Source organism: Vipera berus (genome assembly GCF_964194415.1).
Source record: "Vipera berus genome assembly, chromosome: 14".
Classification (NCBI taxonomy): domain Eukaryota; kingdom Metazoa; phylum Chordata; class Lepidosauria; order Squamata; family Viperidae; genus Vipera; species Vipera berus.
Window position 1 is genome coordinate 13,204,628 of NC_138217.1, and position 19,512 is coordinate 13,224,139.

At 49.9% G+C, this 19,512-nt stretch overlaps 1 protein-coding gene across 1 annotated transcript; it reads right to left on the reverse strand.

Annotated features, from left to right (window-relative positions):
- Positions 1 to 113: 113 nt before the first annotated feature.
- PPTC7 (protein phosphatase targeting COQ7) lies at positions 114 to 16,090 on the reverse strand. The gene is made up of 6 exons (XM_081339305.1): positions 15,674 to 16,090; positions 9,121 to 9,300; positions 7,584 to 7,782; positions 5,493 to 5,616; positions 4,854 to 4,983; positions 114 to 3,918 (listed from the first exon to the last, which is right to left on the reverse strand). The coding sequence occupies exons 1-6, from the start codon at positions 15,873 to 15,875 to the stop codon at positions 3,860 to 3,862; spliced, it is 894 nt and encodes a 297-aa protein (XP_081195431.1). The 5' UTR covers positions 15,876 to 16,090; the 3' UTR covers positions 114 to 3,859.
- Positions 16,091 to 19,512: the final 3,422 nt, after the last annotated feature.

A 19,512-nucleotide genomic window follows, 5' to 3' on the forward strand; every position in this document is an offset into this window, starting at 1 on the left:
ATGCTTGGAATAGCTCTTGACCGTTAAGAGGGGCCAGTTTGAGGCTTTGATGAGCTAAATCTGTATTTCCCAACCTTGCCAACTTGAAGATGTGTGGACTTCAACTTCCAGAATTCCCCAGCCAGCATAGCTGGGAATTCTGGGAGTTGAAGTCCACGCATCTTCAAGCTGCCAAGATTGGGACGCACTGATTAATATATATATATATATATAATTGCAACAGACCATGACCTTTTCTTCAGCCACAATTCAAGGAAGCCCCCATATATTGTATAAATACTATATTTATTAAATATCTTTACAATTCTTTTAAATGTATTTACAGATACTATTCTTGCACAAATTATACTCCAGACATTCAATTCACATAATTTAAATTTCCTTTTTTAAGGTAAGTTACAGGTCACGATAGTCTCATTTAACAAGAAAACGGCATCCTCATTAGATAAGCTATCCTTGTCAGGAGAAGGAAAAATAAAATAAAATAAAGACGCAAAAAAAACAACAAAACCCAGGTCTGGATTGAGTCCGGTTTTCCATGGAAAAGAGCCATTCCCATAATTTCTTCTCTTTGCTTTCACTGTGGACGGTTTTTAAATCTCGATCCCCTTCTGTCCCAGGTGCTGTTTCCCCCCCCCCCCATTTGGGTGGGAATTAAGCAGGATCCGGAGGGGCTCCTAAGAAAGCAGAAGGCAACCTTCTGCAGAAGGGGGGGGACTAGGAAGCTGCCAAGCCCCCCCCCTGCTTCCAGGAAGAGGCGGGCAACGATGTTCAGGCTCCCACTCCCAGCTTTGGGGGGACAGAGTCACCTCTGCAATGCAGCAGATTTTGAGGACAGAATGCTAAAGAGAAGGGGGGGGGGCGCAGGGAAAACCTGGCCTTTGCCCACCCCACCCTTGAGAAATCACAGTTTGCCGCCTTCTGGGTAGCTTTGGATCCTGCTGGCGATGCTTTCATTCCCCCCACCCTGAGCAAAGGAAATGGAGCCCAAGAGATGCCCCCTCCTCTCATTAAGGAGCAGCAGAGCCCCCCCCAACCTGAAAACGCAACGGTGGGCATTTTCAAAGGCTGGCCCTGAAGCTGCCCCAATGAATTGGGGAGGTCCCCCCCAAAAGCAGGTCGGGGGTCTAGCTCTCCTCCGTCAAGGTGTCCCCCGTTTGAAGAGAAGATGGAATGTGGCCAAATCCTAGCCCCAGAGGGCGCCCCGAGAAAACGCACCCATGGCTTGGAGGGCCGGCGGGAAAGGTCGGCCTACCAAGGGCAGGAGACTCGCCTTTTCCTTTTTAATTTTTTTTTTCTTTTTGTAAAAAAATAAAATTCTTGTGCGCAGACAGCTTTTAAGTTCCTAGGAAGAAATCGGAGTCTTTAGGTTTGAAGGCTCACCTTAAAATTGGGGAGGAGGGAGGGGGAGATCTCAAGCATGCAATAGGATTTGTTTATAATACAGTATTGCTTTTAAAAAAACAGATGGCCAAAAGCTATAAACTCAATGGGAATCTTTGGTGTTCCAAAGGGGAGGAAGGGGGAAAAAAGTCGGACGATGCAAGTTTAAAAATTCAATTTGACCATGGCTAAAAAAATGGTCCTAAGGAACAAATGGCTTTACAGATACTGCTAAGAGTAGAAATTGCTTTAAATTAAACAAAACCAAGCTCCTTCTAAAGCAGCATTTCTCAACCTCGGCAGCTTTAAGACAAGTGGACAACTCCCAGAATTCCCCAGCCGGCATAGCCAGCATAGCATTCTGGGAGTTGAAGTCCACCCATCTTAAAGCTGCCGAGGTTGACAAACAGTGTTTTAAATCACCTTCCCCTCCGTAGTTAGCTAACAATTACAGAAAGGCTGAAGAGATCAGCTTGATGATCTCTAGAGACCCAGGACAATGGAAAAAACGGTGGGAGAGTTGGTAGCTCCTCAGGGTTTGCTCGAAATAACGAGATGGCGCCCGCAAAACACCAACTCCCCATTAAGAGCCACCCACCCCTCCAGCGAAGCAAGAAAGAGGCTGCATAAAGACACATTAATATACAATTTCTAGCAGAAGATACTTAGGTCCAGCTGCTTCAGCATCAGAAACAGGAGGGGTTGAAATGGTTTGTACAACGTTACAATGGGCCATATTTTCATATTACACGATTTTCATCATTTCACTGTATGCCACCCTGTATCCGTACCCCCAAAACCGATTAGTTTTATCAAGCTACGTTGTTAAGGCATCTGGACAAAAAAAAAGTGATTTAAAAGAAAACTGGAAAAATTGGTTGGAACAGCTTCTAAAAATGAAATTATTTTTTTGCCCGTGATCGTCGCAAATGAAATGCCTGCTAGGAGGAGGATGCATTGAAACAGCCACATGTACACGGTACATGTTCATTATAAATAAAAGCCGGACGCAATTATGCAAATATACAGTACAACCACCAAAAATAATATTTAAAACAGGCTGAGGTAACCTCAAACGTACATTTTTAATAGAATAAACCTGGCAGTAAAAAAAACCCCTTTTGTGAGTTTGTTTGTTTTTTTAAAAAAGGGAATGTTGCTTTTACTCACCAAGATTATCAACTAAACATCAACATGACCCAACTTGCTCTATAAAACATGGCTTTTCATTGCAAAGGACTTTTGTTTTTCCTACTGGCAAAAACAAAAAGAAAAAATTATAAAAAACTGACCGAGATTTTTATACATACCTCTTAGGCGTTATGTATAAATAAAAACAGCTTTTTTTTAACACAAGCTTAGAAAAATGGGGCAGGGGAAATTATAGCTACTGAGAAATTGGATTGAGTGTTTGTCACTGGGGAAAAAAATCTGTGATATTGCCAGTTAAGCAGTTAAGAGCCCTGTAAACATTTACTTTCTTGGGGAATCCTGTACACAAACTCACCACCAAAATACGAGTGCTGCCCACTCAGGTTTTGCTTATGCAGCGCAACGGCTGCCGGGAGCCCACTCAGCATCGCTGCTCAATCTCCCTCGTTCATCTTCAGACTTCTCTGCGACTGAAGAGTTTTAGCCGACAACCTGGGAGAAAAACCCAGCTACAAAAGGGCCCCCGTGGGGTCATACCACAGGCCAACATTCCCACTGCTATAACAGTTTAGCACCTTCACAAACACTCTCGCACACGTGCACACCACAATTCACGACAAGTTGTGTGTTTCAAATTGAGTAACAAAGCTCCTGGCTAATACCGTACAGACCAATATTTTTCAACCAGAGCAACTTGGAAGAGGTGCGGACTTCAACTTCCAGAACGCCCCACCCGGCACATCTTCAAGTTGCCCAAGTGGAAATGTATAGGAAGAGACCGAAAGGCTCACTACACTTGGAAAGCCTACAGAGAATTCAGTTACAAACACAAGTTTTCCAAGGGCAGCATGTACTGACCTTCCACGGGTGAGAATTGGGCTTTTTCTAGCCATGCCTTCTCGAGACCTCACGGAGGTTCTCTTTGCTGATTTGAAACACCCCCCCAAATTAACCTACGCAGAGCCAATCTGGTGGTCTTGTTTGCTCACCTTTTCTTCAGAGCCATAAGTAAGATTATTCCCTCTCCAGCCCCCTCCCCACCCCGCTTTCTATGCAATAACTACGAGTCGATTTTGAAAGACAGGCTTCAAGTATTGAAAATTCTTCATTTCTTGCTTGGAGGTATCCCCAGGTGTCCTCCAGCTGAGGTTTGGGGCCAGGGGTCTTGACTGCATCTTAAAACAGGCAATGGACGTAATGTGTGATTAGCCACTGAGGTCAGATGCAGAGAGAGAGAGAATTCCTGCCCGCAGGAAAATAGTCCGTGTGAAGCTGAGTACAGTGGGAGACACACCAGTCTTTAAAAGCTGAGCATTACAGCCCGTCAGTCTGTGTATTCAGCTACTATAGAGAGAAGAACAGTAATGTCATCGGGTTTTCCACCTAAAAAGCAAGACATGGAGAAGTTTTTAGAGTATTATAAAAACGATGTCGAGACTCTGGAAACAGTGCAGAGAGAGCAACAAAGATAGTTAGAGGGCTGGAGGCTAAAACATACAAAACACAGTTGCTGGAATTGGGTATGTCTAGTCTAGTGAAAAGAAGGACCAGGGGGGATATGATAGCAGTCTTCCAATATTTGAGGGGCTGCCACAAAGAAGAGGGGGGGGGGTTTCCCAATCTATTTCCCAAATCACCAGAAGGCAGGACAAGAAGCAACGGATGGAAACCAATTAAGGTGAGAACCAGCCAAGAATTAAGGAGAAATCTCCTGACAGTGAGAACAAGTAACCAGTGGAAGAGTTTGCCTCCAGAGGTTGTGGGTGCTCCAACACTGGAGGCTTTTAAGAAGAGACTGGGCGGACACTTGTCTGGAATGGTAAGGGGTCTCCTGCTTGAGCAGGGGGTTGGACTAGAAGACCTCCAAGGCCCCTTCCAACTCTGTTACTCTATTCCAAGTTTGTAGCTGAAGACCTGGTGCTATAAAACAGGAGGAACAAAGTTAAACAATCCTACCCCCTAAACACACAGCCGGGAAAAGGAAATTTAACCCCAAAAGCGATCAAAATGTATCCACAGCCTCCTCTAAATTCTTTGGGAAATATCTTTTAAGTGCTCCAGCAATTCAAACCTGCCAAGAAATTGAGACAAATCTCCACACGCACAAAAAAATAATTAAAAAAAATTGAACCATTTGATACGGTGGCAGGTATAAAAATATGCATGCCCAGGTCAAGGTCTTGCCCCATCTTAGCACCCGCATTAACAGGTTCTCTCGTTTCGTGCACTTCTGCAGACTGAATTCTAGCCAACGCTGCCTTCTGGAGGAAACATGCAGGAGGGCTGACTTCCTCTTCTTCCCGCTCGGCCGCTCTTACCTCTTACGTTCAGTCCATTGTCACACGCGAACTGTGCAAAGGGAGACATGTAATTTGGATCGTAGGCCAGCTCGTGGGCTTGTTCAGCTATGCTGCTTGCCGTCTGCTGGATGCTTTCGTAATTTGAGTTCTGGATGGAAGGCGGCAAAAAGAAACTGTGAACGTTTAAAGAGCTTTTGTCTGTTTCACCTACCGCAAGCACACGGTTAACGCAAAGCACTTGTATCTTCTCGAGTCAAAAAGCCAAGCACAAATCCCCATCTTTCTAAGGTTGCAAATTTGAGTGGATCCGATTCTGAAAAGTAGATTTTCAGCTCTCCGATAACCGTCTGTCTGCTTTAGGGATTATAGGGGACGGACAAGAGGAGATTAAAAGATAAACCTGCCCTCAACTTTAAACTTTTACTCGGCTCCCGCTTTGAACCCTGAGAAAAGATTCAGAAGGTCATGGAGGAGAGGACCAGAAAATTTTGCCAGTGGAGAAAACCCACCAAGACGATTTTGCCCCAAAGTTGCACCCTGTCATTTAACGCCAACAGGCTGCCAAGGCAACAATGCAATTGTTGGACAAATGTTATCTCTCAGGGATCTGGCTGCGTTTTTAATTTCTCTGCGGTGCCGCCCACTGAAAGCTCTGACCTTGAGTTTTTTCAGCTCCTGGAGGATCATGTAGTCCGGCATGTTGTCGAAGAGTCCGTCTGTGGCCGTCAGGATGATGTCTCCCAGCTGGACATCAAAGGTGGTGCTGTCAGCAGCATCCGGGCTGAGGAAGCACCAAGAAAGCAGAGAGAGCGAGATGTGAAATGCGGTGGGTGGGTGTTAAGGCTTAACCTGTGCAAGAGGGGCAGTTCTCCCTACACCAGCAAGATTGTGCAGCCAGCGGAGGCTTCTCCAGTCTGCTGAACCCAGGGCCGCTTACTCTCAGGAAGACAGGCTTTACATCTGCCACGACCAAAGCCCCATTTTGCATGGCCTTTGTAGAGAAAGACAAAAGCCGGAAGGTGATGAACCAGGCTGAGCCACTGATGGGAGGCTTTAAAGCCCCCGGGGCCAAGGAGGGCGCTTTGCCCAGCTCAACACTTTGCAAAGACCCCGATGAGGGTCCCCAAAAGGAATCCAAAAGGCTCCCCCTTGAGCAACTCATCACTACAATTTTCCCCTCTCGCTCCCGTTCTCTGCCTGCTGTCTGTGCCCTTTGCAGCCGGGGCTCCTGTGGGACAAAATGTGCTTTTCCACGGCTTCCCTGTCAGAGCTTGGGGTTCTGCCAAGTGGGAGTTCGCGGGGCGTCCAGCACGGCTGGAAACTTTCAACGGGACTGAAAGGCAAGCGGCAGTCATGTGCCTCCCTTTTCTGGCTGTCAGGAGGTGCCGTCTCACTGCTGGAGTATGTTAGCAGGGGCAGAACCCTTTACAAAATTTGAGATGAACAGAAGGTCCCTGACAGAACCAGGCAGTGTCACATGACAGCCGTGTTCCAATATTTGAGGGGCTGCCACAAAGAAGGGGGGGGGGTTGTTGACCTATTCCCCAAAGCCTCTGAAAGCAGGGCAAGAAACACCGGATGGAAACTTATCAAGGAGAGATCCAACATAGAACTAAGAAAGAGAACAATTCATCAGAAGCTGTGGATGCTCCATCCCGGGAGGTTTTTAAGAAGGGACTTAAAACGACCGTTTGTCTGAAAAGGGATAGGGGGTTGGACTAGAAGACCTCAAAGGTCCCTTCCAGCCCTAGGATTGTATGGTTTCGAGATAGATAGATAGATAGATAGATAGATAGATAGATAGATAGATAGATAGATAGATAGATAGATAGAAACAAACATAGGACAGAGGGAGGGAGGGAGAGAAGGATGCAACAGCTTGCCTCCAGAAGTTGTGGGTGCTCCAACACTGGAGGTTTAAGACGAGATTGAATAACCGTTTGTCTCAAATGACACAGGGTCTGCTGCTTGAGCAGGGGGCTGGACTAGAAGACCTCCAAGGTCCCTTTCATCTCTATTATTCCGACAACCTATTTGGCACCCCCATCTCCATCAGCAAGTCAGCAGCCTCAACATTTTGTACTGTTTTTCTCTCACATTCCTGCACCTCCCATCCCTCTAACTCAGTTATGCCCTCCACCCGGTACAATACGGCATGTACCCGGCGAAAGCCAAACACACTCCCTGCCGTCGTGTCAATATTTCCCTTCACAACACGAAACGGTGGTTTTGCTTTGCAAACAAGTCGCCCGGGGGGAAATAGGAAAGACTGGATCTGATGCCTCGGCCCTCGTGGAGAGAAAGCATCAGGCAAGGCCTGAGTGCGTAGAAAGAGCACCACGCTTTGCGTTTTGACTCGTCACCTCCACGAACTGATAGTCAGCCGCGGAAAGGGAGGCAAGGAACGTTGACTGGGAATATAGCTCCCCCCGAACACTAACAAAAGAAATTAATCTACTTAAACCAGTTTGTCAGCCTTGGAAGCTTCCAGATGGGTGGACTTCAACTCCCAGAATTCCCCAGCCAGCAAGGAGTTGAAGTCCACCCACCTGGAGCTCCCACGGCTGACAAGCACTGGTTTAAAGAGCCCCTTGCCACAAATAACCACCTGCCACCACTGGAAGGACGAAACCTCTCGGGAGCGTCAACTCCAGCCAGAGGGAAGCTGAGCTGGAAACGCAGCTATTCCCGAGCGTTCCAGGCAGGCCGTTGCCTCTCCCGCCTGCCGCGCCCCACGGGAAGCCTCACCTGTCGCTGAAGACCACCCCCTCGGCTTCGGGGGGAGCAATGGAGAGCTGGAAGGGACTATTGAAATAGTGCTGCTGTTCTTCCGAGCGGTGGACCACCCGGCCCCCTCGGACCACCAGGAAGCCCGAATCGCCCAGGTTTGCGGTGTGCAGGCGCCGGGTGCGCCGATCCAGGACAACGATGCAGGCCGTGCTGCTTCCTAGGAAGGAGAGGTGGACGTTCAGCTGGTGGGAGGCGCTACTCCGGAGTTCCCTGCCACCGCTCCTCTTGCGACCGCTCCAAGCCACCACGGCACTGGGAAAAAGCCACCTAGGGCTGGTTTTCCCACGACCGCTGCAACATGCCCGTGGTCAGGTGATCAAAATCAGGACGCTTGGCAAGTGGCTCCTGTTTACGACGGCCACAGGGTCCCGGGATCCCCTTTTGCGGCCTTCTGACAAGCCGAGTCAACGGGGAAGCTGGATTTACTTAACCACCATGTTACTCACTTAACAACGGCAGTGATTCACTTAACAAGTGTCGGAAGAATGGCTGTAAAAGGGGGCAAGGCTCACTTAACAAAGGTCTCACTTGGCAAGAGAAATTTGGGGCTCCGTTGTGGTCGTAAGTCGAGGACTACCTGTAAAAGCCAGGCTCACAGTCTGGCTTCTGAAACACCCACGGTTACCAACTACCTTGGAACATAAGCTGGAATGAGGCACACATTAGGCAAAAAAATGCCCTAAATTGAGAATTTGGCCGGCTGCTTCCAGCTGAGTTTTAAATCCTCTGCCACCTGCCGTTCTGAAGGAACAGACATTGGTTTTCTCCCTCCGCTCTGGTGAAAGCTGGTATCTGAAGGCCCTTGAAAGCAGGAGCAGAATTCTCCCCCGAACTGACAAACCACCAGCCGGATTCCTTGCAGTGCCGGTCCCGGCCCCCCTTTATTGAGGGTCCGCACAGACAGAGGAGCCCCCCCCCCCGCCCCTGTTCCAACAAGAGCGAAGGCCTTCAACCCACACAAAGCAGGATAAACCCTTGGACAACAGAAGCAGCACCGCCAGTGCAGGAACCAGGTTTTCAGAGATTTTGAGAGATTAAACGACGCTAACGCACATCTCTCCAAGGACAGCCTTGGTGGTCACCCGGGAGGAGGAGGAGACGGCGCAGATGGGAGTGGGCTTTCTCCTTGAGAGGACTATTCCTGGCCGGGGGCTGTTTCGAGGAGGAGCTGGGCCCCCAGACTCCCCCGGATGGCCTGGGCTCCAGGGTCTGAAGGGAGCCAATTCTCCGGCCAGGGCTGTTTGTGAGACGTTTCACGGGAAGGGCAAAGCCTCCTCTTGGGTTTAGCTGAGGGCACTTAAAAATAACCCACATTAAGAGAGAGGTTTCTTGGCAGAGAAGCCTGGCGTCAGGTGAGCAGCAAGCAAAGCCACTACTGGGCCAAAGGTTCCCCGTTTCCCTCGGTCAGGCTGGTTCTCGGGACTCAGGACAAAACGGGAAGATGTCGATTGCTTAGGGGAATCGAAGATTTGCGGGGGGGGGTCCTTCTTCTTACCAAGCAGGGGGGCCTTGTGCTGCAGCAGCTCACAGTAGCTTGTGGTGAGGATCCCCACAGGGTGGCTGGGCACAAACCGTCCTTCCTTTACCAAACGTTCACAAGTGCGCATCAGAGTCCCTGAGAACTGAGACGGGTCGACGCCGTAGTCTCGCCAGCCTCCGACGCCGTCTGCGACCCCTTCGGAAGGGAGAGAGAGAGAGAGAGAGAAGTCAGCCCTCCAAATACTGGCGTGTTCTGGCTTTATCACCACCTCTAATTCAAACTACGTTTGTGTATCAGTGATTGCACGACCTCTGTAGAGGCCATACACTAAAGGAGACTTTCTAGCTGCTTTCCCAGTTGGCACCGTACAGCGGGGGTCTCCAAACCTGGCCACTTTCAGACTTGCGGACTTCAACTCCCAGAATTCACTGCTGGCTGGGGAATTCTGGGAGCTGAAGTCCACTGGTCTTAAGGTTGCCAAATCTGAAGACCCCAGCCACCCACGAAAGAATAGCTGAAGGTGCTAGGGTGCATTTAGCTGAGTGAAGAGAGGGGTGACGCGATAGCCGTCTTCCGGTGCTTGAAGAGGTCTCGCAAGGAAAGAGCCTCGCTTTATTCTCCAAAGCATCAACGGCAGGACAAGAAGCAACGGGCGGAAGCTCAGCAGAAGGAGACCCAGCCTGGAAATAAGGAGGAACTTCCTGACAGTGAGGATAATCAGTGGATCAGCCTTGCCTCCATCTCTGGAGGTTTTCAAGAGAAGATTGGCGACCCTTTGTCTGACATGGGACGAGGACTCCTGCCTTGGGGGTTAGACTAGAAGACCTCCAAGGTCCCTTCCAGCCCTGTGATTCCATGAACGCAACAAAGCAGTGTTTCTCAACCACACAACTTGAAGGTATGTGGGCTTCAGCTTCCAGAATTCCCCAGCCAACGCTGCAGTAGAGCAGCAGTTTTTATTGCAAAAGCCCGAAGGAGGAACTGATGCAGCGATGTAAGGACTGCAGAAGTCAAAAGCAAACAGGACCAAGGACAGCCCCCCCCCCCCCCCCGCGAACTCTTTTTCTGCAGTTTTTCCACAAACACGTTCCCATTTCTATATGGCCACACGTTTACAAAATGCAGAATAAAGGGGCAGACACATCCGGGCAGAGAACATCCTAGTCCCAAAGGTAATTTTGAAATAATGGCAGGAATAGACTTTACACAGTTTCAGCACCAAACTGAAATGATATTTTGCGTCCCAGAGAACGAAAATGCTTATAAGAAATAACCAGACAGATACGGGAAGGTGGGACGCAGCGTTTTCTGGAAAAGCCAGCTGACCGATTGATTTAACACAGGACGAAAAAAATCCAATCTTTTCCTGCAGTTACGAAGATCATCATACAGCATCGTTCAGGAGACTGCATGAGTCACTAATCAGGAAATCTGCTTCCGGCACATCTCCTTTGGAACAAAAAGCCACTAATCTCTGGCCAAAAAGTTAAAACTGATTTATTACATAAAACGAAGCCTGCTAATCTGTAAAGTGCCCTTTATTTATGTTCCCGGCTGAAACAGCAATTAAAGCTGACAGTGGCATGACCCATGTCATCTGCCAACATGTTGCAGCTAACCAGCATCAATCAAACTCACTCCCAAAATAGTCGCAGCCTGGCTGTGTAAAGTTTCTTTTCTAGTATTCCCATCAGCACAGCAACGAAGGACCCCCTTCTCTATACCAGACAGCATGAAACCCAATTGCAATGCCTTCCTGCCTTCCTTCCTTCTCTTTTACTTCCCTCCCTCCCTCCCTTTTGCACCAAGGAAACACAAATGTGCTGAACTCAAAAGCTAAGCTAAACCCTCAAACTACAAGCCGGTAAGAATCTCCGAAGCCTCTCAGACTTACGAATGCACAGAGTGGGAAGTCACTGGTTTCCCAAGAACAGAGAAATATGCCTAGTAGATTTTTGCTGTCTGTCTTCTGTCATTTTCCATGTTTTTGCAATCTGCAGAGAAGGCGGCCGGTGTGGTCCCCGGAGTTACTGCTTATGGCATGTTATATACGTGGATTATAATGACGTGGCCAGCTGCAGCGCTGAGCAACCAAAGGCGAAGGGAGAGAGAAGCGTTGGGGAATCGGCAAAAAGCTCCCAGCGCCCCCAAACTGGCTAGAGCGTTTTTATTCCCATTTGCAAAAGCCGCCGATGACTAAGAAAAAGAAGGACACGAAGCCTTTTTTATGGAACGCTGCAGTGATGCCTAGAAATGGCAACGGGTTATTAAGATTTACTCTCTCTTCCGGCATCAGCCAGCAACCTCCCTCAACTAAACGGCCTACAATTTCTCAAGGATAAGAAAAAGCGGCACTAGAAAAGCAGAGCCGAGGTCGAATACAGAGACATTCAGCCAGGGAGCCTCGGTGCCAAGGTCAGCCGGGCTGAATAATTGACACGGTGGCAAAGTTCAAAGGCACCCCTGGGTGATTTGCCTTTGAGCCTACTGGAATAATCCCTTAATTTGTCCCCGGCTGTCCAAAGGGGACTTCCTAATTTGCAAAGTAAATTGGGCCAGGCTTGCATCAGCAGTCTTCCTTTTTTTTTTCATTAAGCAAGGTCGCCCTGATGAAACCAGCAAGGAAATTGTGTAGAGTGAGCGCACAGAGGGGGAATAATGGGAAGGACACGTCCTTCCCCTGTCAAGAGAGGGAGGGGGAGAGCTCCTTGAAGGTGTGTTAAGACAATGGGGTGGACTTCTCAACAGGCGTGTGTGCCAAAAGGAAATTGTTTTGGTTCACAACTGACAAAGTCACCTTCTGCTATTTCTAATCGGAGCTAGGAGTTCCCAGAATCCGAAGCCAGGGACTTATTTCAGCTTCTCCTTTGCTGACTTGGGAGCACCAACAATTCAAGGGCAAACACACACTAACAGCCTCCGCCACGCTGCAACCATCGCTCTCTAGGCTTCAGCTTGGTCAACCCGAAGAGGCTTGAGAAGGCAAGGTCTCCTTAGATCAGTGGCACCTTTAAGATGGGTGAATTCCCCTAGGCTGGCTGGGGAATTCTGGGAATTGAAGTCCACCCATCTTAAAGGTGCCAAAGTTGAAAAGCATGAACCCCAGGACATCTCCCTGGCTAAAGGAAATGTTCTTCGAGTAAATATTCTGATTATTTAACAGGGGAGATACCTCTTGGGCAACCAAGATTCTCTGAAGATGCTGATGCTCGACAACTTCCTCATTCGTTCTCATGAATCAGGCACTTCCTCCATCTTTTAAAAAATGTGTGATCTTTCCAGATGGGCCCACCCAATTAAGATTACTAACTGATCTGGCATGTAGTTTTGTTTTTGTTTTTTTTAAACAGACCTTCTGGAATTTAACTCAGGAGATAAGACTCAGGAGGAGAACCAGGCAGGCCTGGTCCACGCTTGTCGTTGTAACCTTAACCTTTGGGGAAATTCTGTCCCCCATGGAAGGATCACCTTGCAGCATTTTAAAAATGTGTTCCCGGTGATGACAGGAAAAAAAAAACACGCAGAAAAGTCTAGTCATCAGGGTGAACAGGCTTTCTTTCCCCTCTCACCTAGAAAACTGATTTGCCCTTGACCACCAAAATTTGAGACAATACATCTCCTAAGTCCACGTTTGCAAATATGAGTGAAGGTATTAATGCATGCAAATGTGTGTTGGTTTTAATCTATCTAAAGCCAGCCTGCCACCCTTCAAAATTTTAGGACTTCACGTCTCCAGGACCTTTGGCTGTAGAAACGGAGGATCAGAGGCCACTTTGCAAGTAAAAGGATTTGGGCCTTGGTTCGGTCTCATGCACAGTGCAACTCCTTGAGGAGGGTATTTTACAGATCACACTGATTACACAACAGGCAAAAGTTGTGTGTACTTTTTTTAAACTGCTGGTCAAACGAGGTCACGGCTTGGAAGTTGGGCCAACTCCAGGTGTCCATGCAGGTTTTCCCCCTAGGAGTAGCTCATCTGACTTTCCCACACCCTTCCCCAGCTAACAGAGGCTTTCCAAGGAGAAAGCCAAGGAATTTTTGCCTTGCTCACTCCTACCACCGAAGGGGGGGGAGAAAGAGAGAGAAAAAATCAGAGCAACTGGGCCTAGATGGAAAAAGAAACAGGCAAAATAAGGCAACTTTTTGGCTAAAGACACTCCGAAAGGATCAAAACGTCCAGGGTGCCAAAATAAACGATGTGTCATCAGCTGCATTTGAGAAGCATAAATTAAAGACATCTCAAATAGGAAAACATGGAGCTGCGGATGGCAAGAAGGGAAGGGGTCAAGCCAGGACACCAGGAAAAGCAGAAAGGGGGGGGGAGCTGCCATGAGGTACCCTCCCCACAAAAAAAAACCCCCAGAGAGATCTAACCGAGAAATGACAGCCGCAACCTGAATCCTCCTTATTGTGGGCTTTGGGCTGGAATCAAGAAATTGCCACCTTTACCTCAAACCCCACCCCCCATTCCATCTGCAGCACTTCCTGGCTGAAAGAAAATCATTGGGATGTGTGTGTGTGTGTGTGTGTGTGTGTGTGTGTGTCACAAGGCATCAATATCACACCATTCACAGAACTCCCTGTGGATTGTAGAGGCTGGCTGAGCTAGGACTCAATCTTGGCTGAAAAGCAGGCACGAAACACACCAATGTTAACCTCAAAACCCACAGAGTTGCTACAGTGTGTGCCAAAGTTTTAAAACAGGCAATCCTTGACTTACAACAGTTTAGCGACTATTCAAGTTACAAAAGGCAACAGGGTTTAAAGCAGAATTCCCTCTCTACTGCGCTTGAGGGACCAGATGATTTGCAAATCAGGTCCGGCAGCGCCATTAATCAGGGGAGGTGCAGCCCTCAAACGCAGTGCAGAACCAGGATGAATCACAGCAAGTTCGCTCCGGGTTCCTCCCGCCTTCCCGTCACGCGTGGCCCAGGCGCCTCTGCAGAAAGCAAGCGCTGCACACACAGCCTACTCAGTTTCAGCAGAATGAAGAGCATGCAGGTCACAGGTCAAGGTCTCCGTCTCCTGGGGCCTTCTAGCCCAAACCCAGAGGATAAAAAAATAATAAACTGAAGCAGCAACCTGCCCTGTAGGACCTTTGCTCCCGGCCCCAGGCTGCTGGTTCTGCAGCATTTCCCGGCTGGGAAGCCCAGCTGAGAGCAACGGGTGCCTTTCTTTAGTGTTTACTCACTGCTTAAGGCTACCAGGGCGACGTTAACCAAACACATTTCAGACACAGGAGGAATGGCCGCCATTAAACATACCTCGCGACACTGTAACCTGGAATCCGCTGTTCTCTGAAATGCCTGGAGGGGGTCCTGGAAACCCACCCACCCACCCAGGGGAGCTGCAGTTTCCTTTTGCTGTGGCTGCCCATCTGGAGAGAGACCCGGTTTGACCTCTGGCACCCCACCCAATGTCACGGGGGCGTCTTTTCACCTTTGCCCCTGGCCAGGACCCCAGGTGCAGGGAGGGAGGGACGGGCGGCCTCTTCTGCACAGGGCCAGCCTGGGGCTCAAGGTTAAGGGTGAAACCCCCCCCCCCACACACACACACTGGGCTTCAGACAGGCAAGAGAAGGCAGGACTGGGGAATGCGGGCGCTGCCCTTTTGCTCCTGCTCCTCTTCAGGCTCTGCCAGGGAGCAAAGAAAAGGGGCGCCGGGAAGCTCAGCTCAGCGGCTGCCAGCTGGGGGCTACAGGAGGGGCTGAGCGGGCCCTGGCTGGGCACCAGGCGGAGCTTCAGCGGTGAGGCAAGTGGCAGCAGTGGCAGCCTGGATAGGCAATTAACCGGCTCTTCCCAGCGCCTCTAGATATGCAATCTGGATGGCCCAGCAACTGCTACCTGGGGCTGCTCTTTCTGACGGCAGGAATGGGGGAAAGGAAGGAGGGAGGGAGGGAGGGAAGGGAGTGAGAGAAGGAAGGAAGGAAGGGGAGGGAGAGATGGAGAAGGGAAAAGAGGGAGGAAGGAAAAAGTGAAAGGAAGGAGAGAAGGGGGAATGGGGGAGGGAGGGAAGGAGGGAGGGAGGGAAGGAAGGAAGAAGGAAAGGGAGCGAGAGAAGGAAGGAAGGAAGGGAGGGATGGAGAAGGGAAAAGAGGGAGGAAGGAGAGAAGGGGCAATGGGAGGACGGAGGGAGGGAGGGAAGGAAGAGGGAGGGAAGGAAGGAGGGAGGAAAGGGAGCGAGAGAAGGAAGGAAGGAAGGAGGGAGGGAGGGAGGGAGGGAGGGAGGGAAGGAAGGAAGAAGGAAAGGGAGCGAGAGAAGGAAGGAAGGAAGGGAGGGATGGAGAAGGGAAAAGAGGGAGGAAGGAGAGAAGGGGCAATGGGAGGACGGAGGGAGGGAGGGAAGGAAGAGGGAGGGAAGGAAGGAGGGAGGAAAGGGAGCGAGAGAAGGAAGGAGGGAGGGAGGGAAGGAAGGAAGAAGGAAAGGGAGCGAGAGAAGAAAGGAAGGAAAGGAGGGATGGAGAAGGGAAAAGAGGGAGGAAGGAGAGAAGGGGCAATGGGGGGACGGAGGGAGGGACAGGCCCAGGCAGTCCGGGGGCCCCTTCCGGCCCTCCCCCCCCCCCACTCACCCAGCACATCGGCCGTGCGGTGCCGGGCCACGAAGCAGGCGTCGTCGCCGTAGCACATGCCCTTCTTCAGGATGCCCTTGCGGAAGTCCTTGCCGAAGCCGCAGCTGGCCGTCACCAGGCTGTAGTCGCGGGAGTCGGTCTGCGAGAGGCCGCCCAGCACGGCGCGGGCCACCAGCCGCCCGTAGGAGAGCACCGAGAACATGGCCGGGCCGCCCCGCCCCCTCCTCCCCCTGCCCCCGCCGCGCCCCCGCCAGAGTGGGGGAGGGGCCGCGACCCCCTCCCCGAAGGCGCCGCGCTGCGAGGGGGGAGCCGGGCGGGGGCTCTGCGCGGCCTAGCGCTCTCGCCCGCCCGCCCGCCCTTGCTCAGGCGCTCACGGCCGGCGCCCCGGCTCGGGGGAGCCCCGCCGCCATCGCCCGCCTCGCCGCCGCCGCTGCCGCCGCTGCCGCTGCTGCCGCCGGCTGCTCGGGGAAAGGAGAGACGAGCGAGGTCAACTTCGCCTCCGCGCCGGCCCGGGGCCCGTCTGCGCTCCTCAGCATCCGGGCCTCGAAGGACCCCGCCCCGCGCGGCCCTCATTGGCGGCGCGTCCCACCTATTTACATACCCTACCCCGGGAAGGGCAGCGATTCGCCCGGCTCGGGTGTCGCTCTCGCGGCCTGCCACTCGCGTCTCGGACTACCGGCCCCGGCATGCTGCGCGGCCGAGGAACGGCCGGCCTCCCCCGCGTTCGGGCGGCGCAAGTCCTGCCGGGAAGTGGTGTTTCTTCCTGAGCGGAGCACGTGCGCGGCTCGGAGCGGGTCACCTTCTCCCCTGCCGAGCGGGAGGCAGGGGAGCAAAAGGGAAAGCGGGTCAGCTGGGGAATTCTGGGAGTTGAAGTCCATATATATCTTAATGGTTGCTGAGATTGGGACACGCTGCACAAGAGGTTGTCGGCCGGGGGCGTTTTTCTCCCACAATTGTAGAAAAATTCAAGCTTTCAAAAGGAAAAGCAAGGAAATCCTGTCCTGCTCCTTTCTGCTCCATTCATCTTATGCATATTTACTCAAAAGTAATCCCGCTAGACTCAGTTAGCTTTCCTCAGGGAACACTTGGGAGGAATGCTGCCGTACGTTGAAAGCTGCCCTCTCTACCCTGCCTGCATTTCTGTCCCTAAGGGACTCTTACTCTCCGTCTCAAAAGACGCCACGTTAATTAAACATGGCATTTCAATCTAATTCTTCTATATATAGTTTTTTAAGGATGCTTGGAAATCAGTGAAGGCCTCCTTTGAGTTTTCTTATAGCTTTTGCGGGAGAGAAACATGGGAAGAATTCCAGAAGTACAATTGCGTCAGATTCTTGCAACCAAGATGCTAGAGAACTAAATGATAAACTGGTTTGCTTGTTGTGGCTAGGCAGAATGTAGAAATCCCAGTTGTTACAGTGTCTTGTTCAAGAAACTCTGGTTTATTGCAAGGTATGCCTCTTTGCATTATGGCAGGGCGGGGGGGGGGGGGGAGCAGGAAATGAGATAGAGAAGGGAACTTTTGACGAGGGCAGATGTGCCAATGTGTTAAACTTCTCATCAGGCATTGCTAAATTATCTTCCTTTTAAAACACAGACATAAACAAAAGCATGGCGAGATCTGCCAGGGACTAAGTACAGAAGATCTGGACAGACGGAACAAACAGGCTAAGCCAATGGAAGAATGACACATGCTTTGCTTTGCCTCGATTTAGAAGGAGGGGGAATTCTCGGTGGCACCCAAAGACTGCACGATTTTGCAGATTTTGGAAGAAGGGATGATGGTTTAATTGGCTCAGGAAAGCCACCAAAACAAAAAGATAAGAGGGGCCAAATGCTTAACGGAGGCGATGGGTGCCCAGATTTCTTTTGGCAGGATGGGGCAATACAGGAGAGCATTTTTGCAGTCGCAGTGCCAACCTCCTCCTCCTCATTTTGAAAAATAGCATCTGGAAGTTGATAAAGTTTTTACCCAAGAAGAGATTGGGTAAAGTCAAGTATGGTGAAATCCATAGTTGATCTGTTTCCATTCAGGTGCGGCCTTCCTGGTCCTTTGCATGCCGCTTGCAAGCCAGAGGAAGACTGAAATCCCGCCTCACCCTTTTCTAACCCCCACAGATATTTAATCAGATCCATCTCAGCATTCTTCTTCAGCCTCAATAGCCACTCCTGCCATTCTCTAATTGCAATGCTCGTCTCGAATGGTTTCTGGATTCTTTCTCTTAACAATGGAACGATCGATGTCTGAAAACGCCCTTTGTTCTTCATTTGGAAACCATTAAAAAAAGAAGCACAATCTTCACTACAGCTTTCTCAGCTCTAAGCACAGAGACCTGGGAGTCTTATTACCTTCAGCATTTCCCAACCATAGCAACCGTAAGACGTGTGGACTTCAATTCCCAGGGTTCCCCAGCACCCACTGAGTTGAAGTCCACACGTCTTACAATTGCCAAGGTTAGGAAACCTTGTTTTAGAGGCTTGAGCCTCCTTTTCCTCTTCCTTAAGCCATGAATCAAAGGCAAGCCTGGCCTGCTTCAAATTTCTTGTGGACCACCCTGTACTATGGGCTGCGAGCCTTTTACAATCAAATTGTGACTTTTTTTAAAAAAGCCCAGTGCAGCTCCGATATGCAACATTCCTAGCAAAGCAAAATGTTGTTTTCCAGCCAGCAATGTGGACTTTGAATAGGGAGGATTCTCCTGCAGCGTCACCAAAGACGTGCCCTTTGCTCCTTGGTGGGGGGGGCAGTTGGAGAGGATCAGAGAACGTTTCAGGCCAATTGGTTTGACAAAGGAGTATTACTCTTTGCATACATGTCCTTGCATTACGACCGCAGTTGAGCCCAATATTTTTTTTTTGCTAAGTGAAACATTTGTTAAGTGAGTTTTGCCCCATTTTACGACTTTTCTTGCCCTAGCTGTTAAGTGACTGAGAGAGTTAAGTGGACCCAGCTTCCCACTGACTTTGCTTGTCAGGAGGTCGCAAAAGGGGAGCCCGTGACCCCGAGACGCTGCAACCATCATAACTATGAACCAATTGTTGGGCATCCGAATGGAAACCACATGACCAAGGGGATGCTGCAGTGGTCATAAGTCTGAAAAACGGTCCTAAGTCACTATTTCAGTACCATTGTAACTCTGAATGGTCGCTAAATGAACTGTCACTACCTGTGTTGTATACTCATTAGGCATAATATCACAATGAGCAGCAAACTTCTACTTGTTTGATTACATGAGGTTATAAATCATCCACTCCTAAGATTCCAGGCAATTTACAATGACATGAATTGCATAAATCAAATCTCTCCAGATGTGTGGGACTACAATGCCATCATTCCCCAGTGCACATTCCTGATAAACCCACAAGTGTTACACAAGCACAGCCGCCTTCTTTTCTGCTACTTTCTAGAGCAAAGTGTCTCAGCCTCAGCAGCTTTAAGATGTGTACTTCCCAGAATTCCCATCTCCTTGGGGAATAGGGCATTCTGGGAGTGGAAGTCCACGCATCCTAAAGCTGCTCGTATTTGCTATGAGGAAGTATACCTCTGGATGTGAAGGTTTTTATATTGCTGTGCTTGCCAACAGCCCACCGCAGTCCTTCATCCACCTTATCTTCATTTTAATTTCGGGTCACAGTGATTTTGTCACAGCAACAACATCTGAAAATCTGGAAGGAGGGAGGTATTAGCAGTGAAGATATTTGGCTGAACTTCTTATAGTAATGGAAGATTCTTGATTAAGAACAGCCTGCTCCGTGGGGATCCTAATAATATAAGTTCTGGTTGCTTCATACTCATTTTGTGAGATTTTGGAAAGTCTAAGGCTGATTTACATAACCAC